The 18,197-nt window shown below is 37.0% G+C and overlaps 1 protein-coding gene across 1 annotated transcript in view; it reads right to left on the reverse strand.

The window, feature by feature from the left end:
* Window positions 1-3,814: 3,814 nt before the first annotated feature.
* LOC141334337 (rab effector Noc2-like) overlaps window positions 3,815-18,197 on the reverse strand; it is a 72,183-nt gene continuing 57,800 nt past the window's right edge. Inside the window, exons 6-8 of the mRNA XM_073839392.1 lie at window positions 16,367-16,465; window positions 15,113-15,280; window positions 3,815-3,945 (exon numbers count right to left, since the gene is read on the reverse strand). Coding sequence (XP_073695493.1) covers window positions 3,815-3,945; window positions 15,113-15,280; window positions 16,367-16,465 — 398 coding nt within the window. The remainder of the gene's footprint in view (window positions 3,946-15,112; window positions 15,281-16,366; window positions 16,466-18,197) is intronic.

The raw sequence follows: 18,197 nt of genomic DNA on the forward strand, positions 1-18,197 counted from the left end.
AAACATCCCATCAATTTAGCTTATCTCAAATACAAATATTTAATCAAAATAAAGAACTAGCTGTCCTTGACCAAACTGCTGAACATTGTACATATTATCAGAAAAGGTCTATCTGATTTGATACCACTCAACGATAGGCCATAAGCTTGTACTTGTGCAGCGGACAGCGGATTAACAGCCTTAACCTTCTTCAGTTCATATAACATAAACCCTCTTGGGTATGTGCTGGGTGCTTGCAAAAATGCAGTGTAAAGCACAAGTATTCAAATCCCATGAGGGATTTTCACAGTAAACGGATACCAATACATCTGTCTAACTGCACCGGTGGACTCCAACATTCCCCACTCCAGATGTCTTTTTAGACAAATCAAAACTTTAAAATTCACAGTCTACACTACTCTCATGCCTATCCAGGTGATTTAATATTTATAGGCTTTGCAACGAAAACACAGAAAGTATATGATTTTAAATAAGACGTACTGAAAAAAGGATGATACTCCTCTTCCACATTGATGAGATATTTGCAGATGGACCCGGTATTTCATAAAAGATTAAAAGATGATCACAGACATCACAGTTGTCAATTCAAGGCAGTTATGTATGGCTATAGAAATTCTGAAATATGAAGATTATCTAAACAAGTTAAAACTGCTGAATGGCACCTGTCAGCCTAGCTCAGTGATTAGTGTTCTGGGTGCTAATGATTGTGGATGAATGTGTTACCAGAATAAAAAGGCTTTTAAAGAAAAACTCCAGCTGCACTGTACATACAATGCAATAACAGAACAATTATAAAACACCTGTGAAGCTAGGCATATAAAATTTATTGACAGAATTGATGGATTGTGCTTTAAGGTTTATTGTTTTGGTGTTTTAACGAACAATTATTCTTTGTGAGTTATTCTTACTTTGAGTATCATAAACTGATCCTGCTGTAATTAATGCCCTCTAGTAACTTCACCAGGCGCACAATGAAAATGATTTGCGTATTATTTCTCTAGAACTTGATTTATATGCTGAAAAGGGGCCTGGAGGGTAACTCATGTTTTCCAACATCTTGCACAGCACCACTTACATATGGGTGACCTGACTCTGAATCCAGGTCACTGGTTGAATCTCCCCATTGTTACTTGATCTACTGTCTGGATAAAGGTAACAAGACACCTTCCCAAAATAATAATAATAATAATAATAATAATAATAATAATAATAATAATAATAATAATAATAATAATAATAATAGCAACCTGCACGGACATCAAATAAACTACAAAGCATGATTAGACTCACTGTTCTCCTTCACTAAGCCCCTAAAACAACCCAACACCTCCCCCATGAGAACAACAAATATAAAGCGGTGTCACTTCATTTTCCTCTGCACACCATTCCAGCTAAACGACTGGCCTGGGTCTCCCCCATCACAATATTGCAATGGCATCAAAGGATCCTCAAGCAGCCCCTCATCACCAGAGAGAGCGTCACATAAAAAGCTGAGGGTCAGGGGTTAAGCATGCCGTCTCTCGTTAGCATTTTATCCAGTCTGATCGTTGACAAGCCACTTCCTCACAATGATATTTTATAGGAAAACAGATGGTGGTTGAAAATATTGGCTCTGAATGTTTTTCCATTTAAAAACCGCCGTGATAAAAATTCACTTACTGAGTACTATGTGGATTGAAGTCGATATATTGAAGTGTCAGAACCTTGGGAGATAATAGTAATCTTCCTCAGACGCTGTGTATTAATGTGGTGATACCATGAGGAATCAAATATTCATTGATTTTTTTAAATAAATGTGTTTTATGAACTATTTTTTTTCCGTCAACATTTTCTGCAAAGCATTAAAATGAATAGTCAAACTTATTCCTGTCTAATAATACACTAAACACAGCATCATCGATGCATATAATGCCAGTTCTGAGCAGAAGATTTTGCTGCATTAGGTAAGGCAGTGGTTATTATTTATTATTCATGTTGGTTACCATGCTAATGGAAAAACAAATCATGCATATGAATTCATATATTCTTGCTATTGAGTAGCTTACATAACTATCAACATGACATGAGTAATACCATGTGACTGTAGCCATGTAAATTACCAATAATAGCAAATAACTAGATTCTGAGGAAACTGTGACAGGTGCTTACCATGGAAGAACTCACTGCCACAATGTCACAATCTCAGAATTGTTCCTATTTACTATGTATGGAAAATGGGCCTCAACATGCTCCCCCAAGGCAAACCAGTGCTAAGACATGGCTAGGGTTCTTAGGGGCAGAGAAATGGCTAATTGGTGTAGCTATACAGTTGCTAGGGTGCTCTAGATGGTTGCTAGGGTGTGACAAGGCAGTTACAGAAGCGTGGCAACTGCTTGTTGTTGTCTGAATAAAAAGTGGTCAATCCCTTGTTTCTTCAATTTTCTGATCCAGAGAATTCCCTCTGATCCCTTTTCAATGTACGTTTAAGGAGTTGGTTGCTACAGCATAACAAAGAGCTTGCTTGTTACTGTACTTAAATAAATGGCTGTTTGTCAGTTCAAGTCAAGTCAGCTCATCCCTATAGATGTGCAGAAGAATAAGGGAAAGAAAGAAGGCGACAAAGAAGAGGAAGGAGGATGAATGAAAAGAAAGAATGAGGTGCAATACTGAAAAGTGGGAGGATGAAGAAGAAGAAGAATAATGAGGAAGAAAAGAGGTGGAAGAAGAAGTACAATGAGAAGAATGGGGAGGATGAGAAAACCTGAAAAAGACAGAGGAGGAGGAGAAGAAGAATGAGAAGGAAGAATGAAGAGCTTAGAAGTAAAACTAGAAAAAAGTTAGAAAAAAGAGGAAGAGGTAAAAAGAATGATGAGGAGAAAGAGAAGGGGAAGAAGTGGAAGATGAAGAAGAATGAGAAGGACGAGAAAGAATGAGAGGAGGAGGAGAAGAGAAGGTAGAGTAGACATGACAAAATGAGTAAGGGAGAGGAAAAGAACCTGAACGATGGAGAAGGAGAAGAAGAATGAGGAAAAATAATGAAAAGGAAGCAGGAGAAATAATGAAAAGAAGGAGGAGAAAAAGATGAAGGTGTAGATGAATAAAAAGGAGATGACAAAGGGGAAGAAGGAGGAGGAGAAGAAAGAGGAAGAAGAAAAACAAAGAGGAAGGAGGAGGAGAAGAAAGAGGATGAAGAAGAAGGAAGAAAGACAAGGACAAGAAGAAAAAGAAGGAGAGGAGGAGGAGAAAGAGAAGGAGGTGGAGGAGGAGAAGACGAAGGAGGAGGAAAAAAGAAGGAAGAAGAATGAAAAGGAAGATTGAAAGGAGGAGGAGGAAGAGAAGAAGTAGTATAAAGACGACAGAAGACAGAAGGAAAAGACAAAAAAGAAAAAAAAGCAGAGGGGGAGAAAAGAAAAAGGAGGAGGAGTTGAAGGAGGAGTAGAAGATGGAGTAGAAAGAGGAGAACGAGGAGGTGGAGGATAAGAAAATGATGAAGATGAAAAAGGAGGAGGAAAGGGAGGAAGGAGGAGGAGGAGGAAAGGGAAGAAGAAGGATGAGGAGGAGAAAAAGAAGGAAAAGACAGAAGAAAAGTAGAGGAGGAGGAGAATGGAAAAGGAGGAGGAGTTGGAGGAGGAGAAGATGAAGTAAAAGGAGGAGAACAAGGAGGTGGACAAGACAATGAAGAAGGAAAACAGAAGAAAAAACAAGGTGAGGAGGAGGAGAAAGAAGGAGGAGAAGGAATTGGAAGAGGAGATAATGATGGAGGATGTGGAGAAGGATAAAAAAGGAGGAGGAGGAGGAAAAGGAGGAAGAAGAATGAGAAAAAGGATGAGAAGAATTAGGAGGAAGCAAAGGAGGAGGAGGAGGATGAGAAGATGAAGAAAACAAGGAGAGGAGGAGGAATAAGAGAAGAAGGAAGAGATGATGAAATAGGGGCGAAGGAGAAGGGGGACGACGATGATGAGAAGTCTAAAAAGAAAGAAAAGACAAAGAAAAAAGAAGAAGAGTAGGAGAGGACATTTATACAAGCACAATCGCCAAACACGTCTGTCTTGCCCATTTTGTCAAAAAACAATGCAAAAGCTTGCAGTGGAATACAAACCAACATTCTGTGTGAACGGCCCCTACCCTGTCAGTTGACTCACCTTCTGCCTGAGAAGGTCCTTGATAATTTCAGTCTGATCTTAACAGCTCATGCAAAACATTTCGGCACATTTTGTATTGTTTTATAAATCCATCACAATTTAATTCTTCCTCTGTAGAGAGGCTGTTTTTGAAGAATGAGGCCGTTAAAAGCTATTGGGGCACAACAGCAAACCTGCAGTGTAAGCAGTAAAGCGCAGAGAAATCTCAAGTATAAAGAAGGATCAACAGCAGAAACTAAAATATGGAAGCATAAATAAATAAAATGACCACTTTAAAGTCAGAAAGCCTGTTAATGGATTTGTTCTATTTTCCTGCACATTCTGTTATGGTACAAACTAATTTAATTGCAAATATTTTAATTGCAATACAGCAGACACACTAATGCACCACAGAGTCCTAGCATTAATCCAAAGCAGTGTCTGATGGGGCGTATCTGAGGGTATTTCAGGTGACAACTCTGTCAGAGCTCAGCCTGAATCCTTCTCTCTCTCCTCCTCATCTGATTTAATGAGTGTTTAGGTTCAGCCTGTTTGCAGCCATCACAGCCATGGTGCTTATGGCAGGTTAGAGCTAAACTTCCTCTCCCCCGCTGACGGGAAGACGACACCGGATCCACCCCAGTCACCTCCTCATCCAGCATGCACGGCCCGTCTGCAGCTAATCAGGGGAGACTAGAGTCATTAATTATGGGCGCAGAATGAAACTTCCCCCCTTTCCCTTCTCCCTTAACAAAATGACAGTAGTTTCCCACTGATCAGATGCGTTACTGTTATATTAGCTGGCTGTCTAGTTATCTTGCCGTTGTGTTCTTGTACTCTGACTGCATTGTGGGCGTTGTTGCGGGATTGTTAGTGGGGTCCTGATGAGGTAGCGCAGCGGTGCCGGCCTGTCACGGCTTTGAAAGGAGGGAATGATTTAATTGATCTGATTTTTTATGCATGAATCATGTGGATGAGCCTCGCACGGGGGACAGTCTTAGCAGTCTGCTTTCACAGGAGGATCATTCATCTTGCTTAGAGTGTCATGAAGCCCCTCATTTCAGCATAGGTCAGTTCTTATCACAGTTTTGAAAAATGTGAAACAAGTAGGTGAAGAACAATCAGAGTCGAGGGAGGAGAGGAAAGACAGGTAGGGCAAGAACGATTATCAACACAGCTTATGAATATTAATCAAGATTCGTAATGTTTGCACAGTTGTCGAAGTTTTATTTACCTCTTTACTTTTTTACATTTTACTTTTTAAAATCTAATGCAATTCACAACTGCTTGCACAAAATTAAAAAAATATTCCTTTCATTTACTGTATTATACTGCACTGTATTATATATTATTTTATCATTGCATATTGTATTATACTTGAATAAATATTTTAGACTTTAAACACAGATTTTTATAGTTTATTGTCTCTATAAGGAAGACAAGGGAAGACCTCAAGCTGCTGCCAGAATGCTCTGGAAGGTATCGCTGGTAGCAAGATGTGCAATCACAATTCTCTGGAGACCAAAATGATGCCAAGATCACCTCAAAAACCTCAGTGTTGGTATCAGAAATAGTGAAGAAAATAACCTTACACAAGAGTTAGTTCCAGCTGGAGGGAGTGATTAGAGAACGCTTCACTCACATTCTCTGTTCCAGACATGCTGTCAGTTTCTTTTGGAACCACTATCATTGCTGGAGAAAGAAATATACAAACTAACTGGCCAATGTTTTTCTCAAGCATACGTTATTTAATATTAACCTCTTGTTTATTGAACTCTTACTGTATGTAAAAAGTGGTATTCTCAGTCTTTTTGGTCTAAATATCAGCATGGCCTAAGGCCGAATCACAGCCCTGCTGATAATACACTGAGAAGCCCTACTAGTGGATGACCTAGTTAGTGACCACCACAGACAAGGCTGGAGAAGGAGGTGCTTGGCAGTGGAGGTGGGATGCAGAAGCTTTGCAGGACAATCCCTTTGTAGAGCTTCGGCATTACAGGAGAGAAGAGGAGAAGAGTCATTCACAGAGGCTCCAGCGAGAGATTCTAGATAGTTCTGGATCAACACAGCGGATCTGCAGTGAGCAGATTGCTGCTAAAGCACAATCACAGACTTGATCAACCTCAACTGAGTGCCCTACACATCTGTGTTCACTCTGCATTAACACAATGTTGCATATTAAAACACAATGAAAAGTGAAGTGCACCGGGATGTATTGTAAATTGCTAAATGAATTGCAAAAACTGATATAGTATCAACTAGTAATGACAAACTACAACAGGTAAACATGTCAGCTGTGTGGACACACAGGGCTGGGCTGACGATATTGACCCTGTGAAATGTATAATGTCTCAAAATCACTCAATCAGTGTTTCAACCATGTTAAGTTATTTGACTGTAAACAATGTCAGCTTGTAAAAAATGTCATGTAATGTTTTACACCTGAGGAAAGCCATTTAATGTCTAGCTCATTAGTCAACTAAAAAAAATAACTCCAGAGAAGAGCATTTTGCTAAAAAAAAAAAATATGCACCATATTACCGATTATATTTTTACTAAACCAGATGTCTTCTTTATTTTACATGTTTAAATAAATCTGTCATGAAAACAGGTTATTGTTATTGTCGAGTTTAAATGGGTCATTCCATGTCAACTCAACCAGAGGTCCCCAACAAAATTTTTGGATTTTGCTAATTTTTCTTCTGAAGACCAACTTGAATAGTGATGAAAGCCAAAATATTAAATGTCATGGATGAATATTTACTGAGTAATCCACTATTTTGTAGAGGGGGGTTAAAATGGCAATTTTCCCTTGAAATTCAGAGCCATATTACAAGGGGGTAAAAATGACTTCAGAAAGCTGGCAGCATCATAGTGTGATTTTTACACAGAGATTAGAAGAATTGTTAGTATGACTTAAGCAATCTTTGTTGCATTATGTGCCAATGGTGCCAATAGTGTTACCTTTAAGGGGTTACTTGACCCAAAACATTTTCTAACATTTTAAATATGAATATATTTGTTACAAAAACGCATCGTTTCGCTACCTTTATTTCACAGTTAGCGCAAGTTAGAGAAAACAGTTTTTAACATTTTAAATATGGATATTTTTTTTTTTTTTACAAAAACGCATTGATTCAATACAGGAGACATTTATTCACCGCCAGAGCCGTGTGAGGCACTTTATATTTTAGAAGGATTCAACTCCAATTGTATTCTTCTGAAAGACAAGTCATATACTCCTAGGAAGCCTTGAGGGTTAGTAAATCATGGGCTAATTTTCAGGATGAACTAACCCTTTAACATTTGTTGAGTTACAGACATGCAACCTTTGGAAAAATATTTTTTATGGCACACAATGCAGTTGTTTTGACAGAAGGAAAATGAGATACATCTCTAGTTTGAACATGATTTGTTCTTCAGACATTCCTCTGTAAAAGAAAAGTAGTATCATATTTTTTGCTAAGTGAGCCACATTTGATTTTTGACCACTGAAAATGTGTACATTTTAATTTTACTCCTGGATGGCATATTGCAATTCCAATATATCTGGAACGAATCATATAAAGCCTTAAAAATGAAGATGCCAAAAGGAAAGTTTAAGACCCAACATCTGAAAGGGCATTAAGATATATTTATTACTTCTGAAGTTACAAGCATCCAACATTTTGAGAAAAAAACTTGAAAAATAATGTTTCCCTATTTTCAAATGGTCACCATTGGCACATAATGCAACACAGACTGCTAAAGTCAACAGATTTTACTAACAGACCTACCAACCTCTGTGTAAAAATAACAGTATGATGCTGCCAGCTTTCTGTCATATTTATCCCCTTGAAATTTGTTTCTGAATCTCAGGTGAAAATTGTAATTTACTGCATTTAGGTTTATCTTAGTTATTACTGATATCACTTGAACAGCTGAATATATAACTTACAGTTTATAAGTATAATAAATATTTCTTATGCAATTTTACCCATAAGCTCTAACTCTAATGTATGAACACTGGGAGACACAAAGAAAACCGGGTCCACTTTTTACTGCCAAGCTGAGTTCAAACAGAGCCACTAGCCAGGTAAAGAATGCATGAGAGTCAACTGAGTTAGAAACTGAAGAGAAAAATCAATCCAGGTTTGACAACATGGAGCAAAACAGTATAATTTTCAATAAACTCTGAGTGAAATGTTTAGCCATGCAGAAGTGAATGTTTCCCTTTCACAGTGAATTCCACTGATCATTTTTTTCAGAGCTGCTGCCAATGCACATAGTTTGGTCTTTTGTGCATCTACATAGAAATAATAGAGAGTGATGACTCTCAATTGAGCCAAGGATGATGAACGCAAGCCGCTAAGTGGGAAGGAAAATGAAAAGAATCAAATGCAGAAATGTCAAGGTAGATTCAATGAAGTGACGTGACGGGTGGGCGGTAAAGAATGGTTTTGGGTGTCAGAGCAGATGAAGAATTACTGAGTTAGTCTTAAAACTAAAAGCAACTCAATCAATTAAGAACTCAATGCCACAGCTAAGTGTGCTTTTTTGAATGGCTACATTCACACAATCACTGTTTGGGACTAAGAAGTGCATATAATATCAGAAGTAACCCTTGAATTGTCCTGTTCATACAGGAGCAGCTTGTGTGTGGTCTGTAAAAGCAAATAACTCAAGTCAGGCCCCTTTTTTATCCATGTGATACAGATTATCACCTCTTTAATTATAGTGACAGTGACAAGCATAAGTGCACTGTAGGATGTAACTGTAAATTCAATTACAAGTCCTGAAAATAAAAAGGTATTTGTTCACTTGTCCACTTTTTTCTTACCATAAATCTGCGTCCAGCTATTTTTAGCTGTACAAAAAAGCTCACTTTGCTGCTTGATATTGCAAATTGGTGTGTATTACCATATTATTTTAATGTATTATCATAATTATGAACACATTGGTTTGTAGGGCAAACAGTTTTACTGTTTACTGCACATTGTTTTCTTCTCATTATTTCCTTATAGCGGATAATGAACCAGAAGTCTCATCCAAAAAGGTGGATAAAATGTGGTGTCGATCTCTTTATGACCAAACTGTGTGTGAACAAAGCTGTATTTAGTGGTTTTCTCTTATTCTTTTCCCCCAAGTGGGTAATTCTTCAATCATAATTATTTACTCAAAATTTAAATTAGCCAAATTTCACATTTAAATACTCAACACTTTTAAACAAGTAAAGGGACAGTGCATGTGGTAATTTACATTCAGGTTCATATGTGCTCCTATTTATAGGTCTACAATTATGAACCTTAAAAAAAAAATTGTAATTATAAATTTAAAGGAATAGTTCACCGAAAAATGAAAATTCTGTCATTAATTACTCACCCTCATGTCTTTCCAAACCCGTAAGACTTTTGTTCATCTTCAAAACACAAAAATATTTTTGATGAAATCCAAAAGCTTTCTGACCCTGCATAGACCGCAACACAACTACCACGTTCAAGACCCAGAAAGGTAGTAAGGACATCGATAAAATAGTCCATGTGACATTAGTGGTTCAACCTTTTTTTATGAAGCTAGGAGAATCCTTTTTGTGTGCAAAGAAAATGAAAATAATGGCTTTATTCAACAATTGATTCTTTTCTGTGTCTTTGCCGCATGTTTATGACAGTATCATGGTGCATGGGTAAGTAATTAATAGCAAAATTGTATTTTTTGGGTGAACTATCCCTTTAAATTATGCACTTATGTCATTTCATGTGTGCCCTTTTTGATTTAAGCTATATTTTATGGTAATACATCACATTCTGTGATGCTGCTTCAGGATTTTAAAGCAGTTTTTAAGATGAAAATTAACCACTTTACCTTTAATGTTTAAAAGAATGCATAGTAATATTATTTAAAATTTTAATTATTGTTAAAAAATGGTATCATCATTCTTAAAACAAGCAAGGAAACGTCTTTTGTGTTCCATATTTTAAAAATTCACTAAGATGTTGAGAACTGATATTTACGTATATTGTTCACTGAACCATCTTAACACAGCACCTATAAAAAAAATGTATTATGTTGTGAAAATTACTTCAGCAGACACTTACTGTATATCATGGCTATTCTGAGAGATGTAACTTGCCCACACACAAAGAAAAAAAAAGGCTGAAACTATATTCTTAGTAAACTTGCTTCTTTGTTAAGTTTACAACCATTTTAAATACACGCCAATGATGTTTATGAAGAGAAGCAAAACAAAACAAATCAGCCTACAGTGAAATAGACTGGACACATGGCACATTAGCAGCAGAGAGCTGGAGAAAATGGAGAGAGAAGGGGACATGGGTCATTTCTGTCATCTCACTGCCTCTATTACAATGTGTTGCTGGTGCTTGTTTACAGAGAGCTTTTACATGTCACAGGAGAACAGAGGAATTGGCCATCCAATTATGAGCCAGTGTAAATCATTTGACATTTCAGATTTATCATACAGTGTGATAAAAGCTGTTAGATCTTAAAATATTGAAGGCTGTTTGAAGAAATCAGCAATAATACTGGAAACACTTTTATTATAAGAGTTAATAAAATATCACAGATCAAGATTAGTTCTTCTCTACGCTGTAAATGCTACATATTTTTTGTGACAAAGACATTTAGTTAAATTAGCAGCCTGAAAAAAATGCTTTTAATATTGCATTTCCATATTATTTACACAATTTTTTTATGTTTTTGAAAGAAAGTATCTTATGCTCCCCAAGGCTGCATTTATTTGATCAAAAATACAGTAACAGTAATTGAGGGGAAATTATTTTAGAAAAAAAAAGGGATTTTATTTGCCAAAGCTGAATTTTTTTTGCAGTCATTTCAATTTATTACTATGTTGAAAACAGTTGTGCTGCTTTTTTATTTTTATTTTTTCAGGAGTCTGATAAATAATTGAGGTCTGATAAATACAGTTGAGGTCAAAAGTTTACATACACCTTGCGTAATCTGCAAAATATTAATAATTTTACCAAAATAAGAGGGACCACAATTTTTTTTTTTTATCCAGTACTGACCTGAATGAGGTATTTCTCATAAAAATGATGTTGTTGAAAACTTACATACGCTTGATTCTTAATACTGTGTTGTTACCTGAATGATCCTCAGCTGTTTTTTTATTTATTTTTGTTTGTTTGTTTGTGTAGTTGTTTGTCCTGAACAGTTAAACTGCCCGATGTTCTTCAGAAAAGTCCTTCAGGTTCCACAAATTTGAACCCTTTCCAGCAATGACTGAATGATTTTGAGATGCATCTTTTCACACTGAGGACAACTGAGGGGCTCATATACATCTATTACAGAAGGTTCAAACACTCACTGATGCTCCACTGACACTCACAATTCATTAAGACCCAGGGGTGTAAACTTTTGAACAGAAAGAAGATGTGTAAATTTTTCTTATGTTTTTCTAAATATATTTTTTTCCAAGTACTGCCATTCAGAAGCTACAGAAAATACTTACAGTTTCCCAGAAGATTAAACAAGTAAAATTTACCCTGATCTTCAAATTGAAAAAGTTTTCACCTCCCGGCTCTTTAATGCATCATGTATGCTTATGAAGCATCAGTGAGCATTTGAGTCCCTCAGTTGTCCTCAGTGAGAAAAGATGGATCTCAAAATCACACAGTCATTGTTGGAGAGGGTTCAAATACACAAAAAAGCTGAAAAACCAAAGAGTTTGTGGGACCTGAAGCATTTTTTAAAGAGCATCGGGCAGTTTAAATGTTCAGGACAAACAACTATCACTACACAAACAAACAAACAAACAAACAAAAAAACAAAAAACAGCCGGGGATCATTCAGGTAACAACACAGTATTAAGAATCAAGCATATTTAAACTTTGAATGGCGTCAATTTTATGTGAAATACCTTATAAAGGTCAGTACTGGATAAAACAAATGATGATGATGATGATGATGATGATGATATTATTTGTATGATCCCTCTTATTTTGGTAAAATAATTAACATTTTGCAGATTTTGCAAGGTGTACGTAAACGTTTGACCTCAACTGTTGTTGAAAATAACATTTATTTAAAACAGAAATCTTTTTGACTAGAAAAAAAACTACTTTGTTCCCTTGTTTTAATTTAGGAAAATTATGGCCACGATTTAACTAAAACAAGGGGCTTAATTAATAAATTATTGGGACAAATTTTTAATTCATGGCCACAATTTCCATTTTTTCTTCCAAATTGTGTTGGGCTGTAAAGGTTTAAACAAAAAGACACAGGCCTGACCTTGGATGAGGGAACATCTCCACACAGCCTCATTGGCTATGACTAGCTGGCTAGCAAACATAAAGCCGAATGAAAATGAATGAGAGTGCATGGTGTCTGCACGCCTGCACATTACATGAGGTGATTAACGACAAACAGAGGCCAGGCTGTTATAAATGCTGCCTGGCTCTCAGAGGAACATTTGAATCCCCTTATTTCGCCTTCACTGTAAACAAACAAGACCTGTCGGAATACACAAAATGTATAGATCATATTAAAATCTCCAAGGGAGCTGTGCAGTTTTAACATGGGTAGAGACATTTTAAAAAACCTTGAACTATATAGATGAACAAGGAGCCACAGATGCACAGCATTCCTAGTTCAAAAATAAACATTTACTGTATGCTTTCTTCTGTAAAACACAAAAGGAAACATTTTGAAGAATTTTTGGTAACTCAACACTTCTGGTGAACACTGACTTTTAATTGTACGGACAAAAAAACTAAGACATTCCTGAAAATATCTTCTTTTATGTTCTCCAAAGAAAAAAAAGAAAAAAAAAAAGAAAGCCATACAAGCTTGGAATGTTATGAGGGGGAGTAAATTAATTTTTTTAACTGAACTTTAAACTGAAGTGAGAAAGCAAAGGAAGAATTTTGTTACTAGGCCAAATGCTTTAAAAGTTTAAAGCAGAAGAAAATGTTAAACGTTCAGTTTTGCTAAAGGCACTGAGAGACCCACAAATGAGTCAGGGGACTATTCAGGCCCACCACAATCAGTGTGCCAAATCTGACAACTGCAAACTGTTCTGAGGGCTGTCATAGACGCTCAGCAAGAAAACGAATAATAAAAGAAATGGCAACCAAAACAGCAGGGACACGCAACTTCAGAGCTCAGCCCAGAACTGTGACAGTAGAATTTTGTTTCCTTTATGTCGTGCATTGACATTTGAAAGTTTTATCATTAACACAGAGGGAAGGAAGATATCGCACTTCATGCTAAGCTTGCAGAAGCCTGTGAAGAGGCGAGGTAGGGAAGAGTTCTTATCTCTGAAAGTGAGCGGTACAAATTGGAGAGCGCTCGAGCAAGACGTACAATATCATTGGAATAATGAGGGCTATTTGTTTTGTGTGTGTTTTTTTTTTACTAGAGTAAGTGGGAATTTAAGCTCCTTAAGGCAGGGAAGAGAGATACAGACGTGGACAATGAAGCAGGTAATAATGACAGACACACGCAAAAGCAATTTGCTCTTGGTCAAAAAAAGGGGCTCTACACAAAGACAAAGGATACAGTTTTAACCTGAAAAAGACTAGGATCATACTTTAGACAAATAAGAGTGACAGAGGGTTCCTAAACATCTTAGAAAAAACATTAACTATTCAGGGATAGTTCATCCAAAAATTTAAATTCTGTCATTAATTACTCACCTTCATGTTGTTCTAAACCAGTAAGACCTTTGTTTATCTTTGGAACAAAAATTAAGATATTTTTGATTAAATCTGCTTTCTGACCCTGCATAGACAGCAATGCAACCACCACGTTCATGGCCCAGAAAGGCAGTAAGTACATCGTTAAAATAATACATGTAACATCAGTGGTTCAACCTTAAATGTATTAAACTACTCTCGTAGCTCCATAACTTTACAGATAAACCACTGATGTCACATGGACTATTTTTCGATCCTCTCAAAAACCTTTCTGCATCTTGAATGTGTCAGTTGCATTCCTGTCTATGCAAGGCCAGAAAGCTATTGGAATTCATCAAAAATAATTTAATATTTGAGTTCAAAAGATGAAAAAGGTATTCTTTTTTTGGGTGAACTATCCCTTTAAGAAATGTTCTTTGGGGAACCTAAAATTTCTATGGCTGTGCTGTGAAACTCCCTTTTGGCACCTTTATTTTTTAAGTGTATGTGCACAAAAATGTGATCACCTGACATTCATTACACTGTTATTTACTAAATATACTGTCTAAAGTGACAATGCTTTCACCTATCAATGATAATTTACAACATTTCCATGTTTACGGTAAATCCATCCAGTAATATTCCACAGATTTTGTCCCAAAATAAGCACAGAAACAGTCAGCAAATTCTGTCTTGTCCTGCTAATGAGTCATGGATGCATAACACTGACACGTCTGCACAGTCATGTCCTATGGTAAAATTATTAGCATGAACAACACATAAGAGCACATACGAGTGTTACATTATCTAAAGCAAAATGCATGCTTGCGTGAAACTCAATGCCATAATATCATTGTGCTGTAGGAGCTGCTATGTGGTTGCTGAAGTGGTTTTCAACACATTGCTATGAGGTTGCTAAGCTGTTATTGCAAAAGTCAAAAGCCCACACCAAGGTCTCTAGATATGGCTCAGTTTTCTCCTCACTGCAGATAATAAGGTTTTGAAAAAAGTATGCTCAATAATAGTAGCGATACTTAAATTAGCAAACACTGACAAGGGCAAATCCCTCTTGTACTATGAGTTTTTCAAATGAGGACATAGGACAGACCATGCTATTTAGTGTTCAGCTGTCAGTGTTACATTGCTTTAAGGGAAAAAAAAAAAGACGTGTGTGCAAGTGTGTGTGCATGTATGTATATAATCATATTTTGGGGATATTTCTGTGCCCAGGAATGAGCCAAATGTGACAAAACCTTTTTTTGGAGGCCTCCTCAATTGTAAAAATGTTTTTTAAAAAAGATTTTTGTTTTAACAGTACAGAATGTTTTATGTTAGATTTGCCATTTAGATAGCCAAGTAACCATGTATGTGGGCACTTACTTAGTAAAGGTCGACTATGGTCCATAACCTCTTCCTCCAAACCCGGGTTAAAACTGCTGCTGCTTCGCTCGCTGACCAAGCTGGAAGGGTTGTCAATGTGAAAGCTGGTTCGAGTTGAACTGGTGATGCTGGACTGCAGGGGTGTTTGCACTTGGCCTCCACTCGATTCTGAGTGAAGAAAGATGTTTAGAAATTTAAAAAAAAAAAAATTCTAAATTTAAGATGAAGATGGGAGTATTTTTGGTAGAGCTGCCCTTGGCTAAAGATTTTTCTGGTTGACTAGTAGTTGCTCATTTTAAGCATTAGTTGACTATTAGTCGCATGTTTATTTATAAATCATAATAATGAGCCATTAATTGCCTACACAGTATGATAAGTGCTCAAGCGCACACCAAAAAAGCACAGTGGCAGATATAATAATTATGAATGTGTCAGGGGAAAAACAGAAAGGAGCACGTTTTGAAGGGGTCCTATTATGCTTTTTCACTTTTTGAATTTTAGCCAGCGTGTGGTGTGCATGTTTGGGCATAAAAACATCTACAAAGTTACAAATCTCAAAGTCCACTCCAAAGGGAGATATTTTGTTTTTAAATAAATCCCTTTTCAAGAACTACAACGAATGGCTCCTTTGAACTACAGCGTTTGTTTTCCAGATGCTATGATGTGAAAACTTAAATCCCGCATACGTAAAATTGAATCGCAAGTGGAAAGAGACGAGGTGGGGGATTAGCCAAACTTTAGCGATATAGCATCGACATCTGCATCTGGGATGCTTCAGTGAGCTGCAGGGCAGCTCGTATAAATGCGAGCACTGACTAAAGTGTCCGCAAATTGCTCCGGTAGCTGTGCTGGAGCCGCGCCGTTGACGTGTGCGGTACAGAGGGTCAAAACATATGCGGAACCGCGGTGGATGTAATACTATGTATACTATATTACTGTACTATAGACCAGCTGTTAGACGCTGACTGCGTGACCTCACCACTTCTTTTTAAAAACCACTTCAGGAACACCAGTAAAACAAAGCATTTTTAAAGGCAATCTTTTGTTCAAAGTGAGCTTTTATTCCAAAAAAAGCTTATTTTGTGAATCAAGCTGTAAAACAAACAAACAAAACTAAGCTTTAGGGGATTTGTGTTTTCTGTGAAATGTGGTAGCTCTAACAGATGGAGTTGCATTCGTTTGTACAAGTTTGTGTGGGTGGATGGGGAGTGTTTGTGTATATTTGGCAGTGAATTTCAAGGAGTTGTGTATTACCGGAATCTCTTCTTTGATCGGTCTCAGACATGAAGGTCTTCCTGTCACTGCTGCATTCACTGAGCTCAGCATCACTGCCGTCGCTTTCACTCAAGTTAACTTTAGAGACAGACAAAAAGGCAGAAAGACAAAAGGTGAGAAAGTGGTTAAGACAAGAGATACATGAGAGAGTCAAAAACTACAAGAGAGTAAACAACAGAGGGTGATTTTGAATATAATGCATAGTGTTGTATATACACAGGGATACAAAGAGGTCTGTATGAATATTAAAACCAAGCAGCCGTAAGCAAATTCTCATGGCCTAAAACCTGCATGCAGAAATTTAACAACACAAATTCCTATTGAAATGACAGCAATCCGGGCATGAAAATTTGCCATGCAACTGTAAATGTGATCAACCATAATAGAACAGGATCAAATTGAAGGTATTATAAATTTATAATCTTCCCTTATGCCATAGCTCTCAAAACTTGTGGGCAGCACTATAACATGTGGTGCAACACCACGAGAACATCATCCATCTGAAAGACATGCATTTTTTCTGAACCCGTCTGTAAAACGGCTCAGGGCAGCCAAGAAGGTAAATTGGAAAATAAAAAGTAGAACAAAAAGCATGCGGACAGAAAGACAGTGACAAAAAAAGGAGAGTGACTCTACAATAATATCATTCCACTGTTTCATCTCTCATTTTCTGAGCAGAGGCAGGTAAGAATACGGTGAGGAACTTCTGAGAGGCTTCAAGTGGACATGGACCTTTGGCTGTCTTTCCAAAGCCTTCATCATCTCAGCAGCACACGCTTGCCCCCGATCAGCAGCTTGAGCCCAAGCTGAAAATTAATATTTTTATCAGAGAGAGAAAAGGCAAGCTTCGGATCAGCACCGTTCTGCCTTCCAATTTGCTGCACCCCATCTGCCATGGTTTCAATCAGAGGAAGGAAGATGAAGGTGCAGTACTGTGGTGTGTGTGTGCAAGTCGGAGAGAGAGACCCGTCTCCTGTTACAGACTCTCTCTATACCGTCTGATACCACCCGTCTTCTCCAATCTGGCTTGATAAATACGGCTATAGAGCAGCAAATTTTGTCGTCATGCTGAATCACTGTTACACGCTCAAAGACACATGGGTTGGTTTGCCTTGATCTATGAACCATAAGATGACTTTTCATGTGTTTATAGTGTCTTTGCACATACATATTTATGTTTAGCAACAAAATTTTGTCCTAAAAATGTCTGAGATTTTGGGGGCTAAATGTATTTTACTCCAAGTGTCTTTGAGACAAATATAGCAAATGGATGAAGTGTGCAAAGAAATCATGAAAAAAGATTGATGTTTATAACATAATAATCTTAAACCATTTAACCCAAGTTTAGTTCTTTTTTTTAATGTTTTTTTTTTTTTTATGAACCTCCTCTGGGTCAAAACTGTTCCAAATGCAGTAGGAGTGTTTTAAAGAAACAAGAAATGAAGAACTGAAAATAACACGAACCAAGCGTTGAACAGAGCAACAAAATCCAAGAAAAAAAGTCTAATTTCACTAATGAGGATCTACACTGCTACCCTAAATAACAGCAAGACTACCTCAGATGTTTGTTTAAAAACAAGAAAGTAATTTTAGTAATTCTCCAAGATTCAAGTATTGTGACAAAATGCTATACTGCAAATTTAACTGAAACTAACGCAAGAACATTTTTCCCACTTGCTGCTCAAATAACAAATTGAAGAAACTAAAGTTAATTGAAGAAGAAATATAAGGGTGATGTGTTGTTTAATAAACAAGAAATCCCTGGTGGAGGGGAAAAAACAGATTTATCTGATTTAACCTGGTCATATGG

The sequence above is a fragment of the Garra rufa genome, chromosome 5 (assembly GCF_049309525.1).
Source record: "Garra rufa chromosome 5, GarRuf1.0, whole genome shotgun sequence".
Classification (NCBI taxonomy): Eukaryota; Metazoa; Chordata; class Actinopteri; order Cypriniformes; family Cyprinidae; genus Garra; species Garra rufa.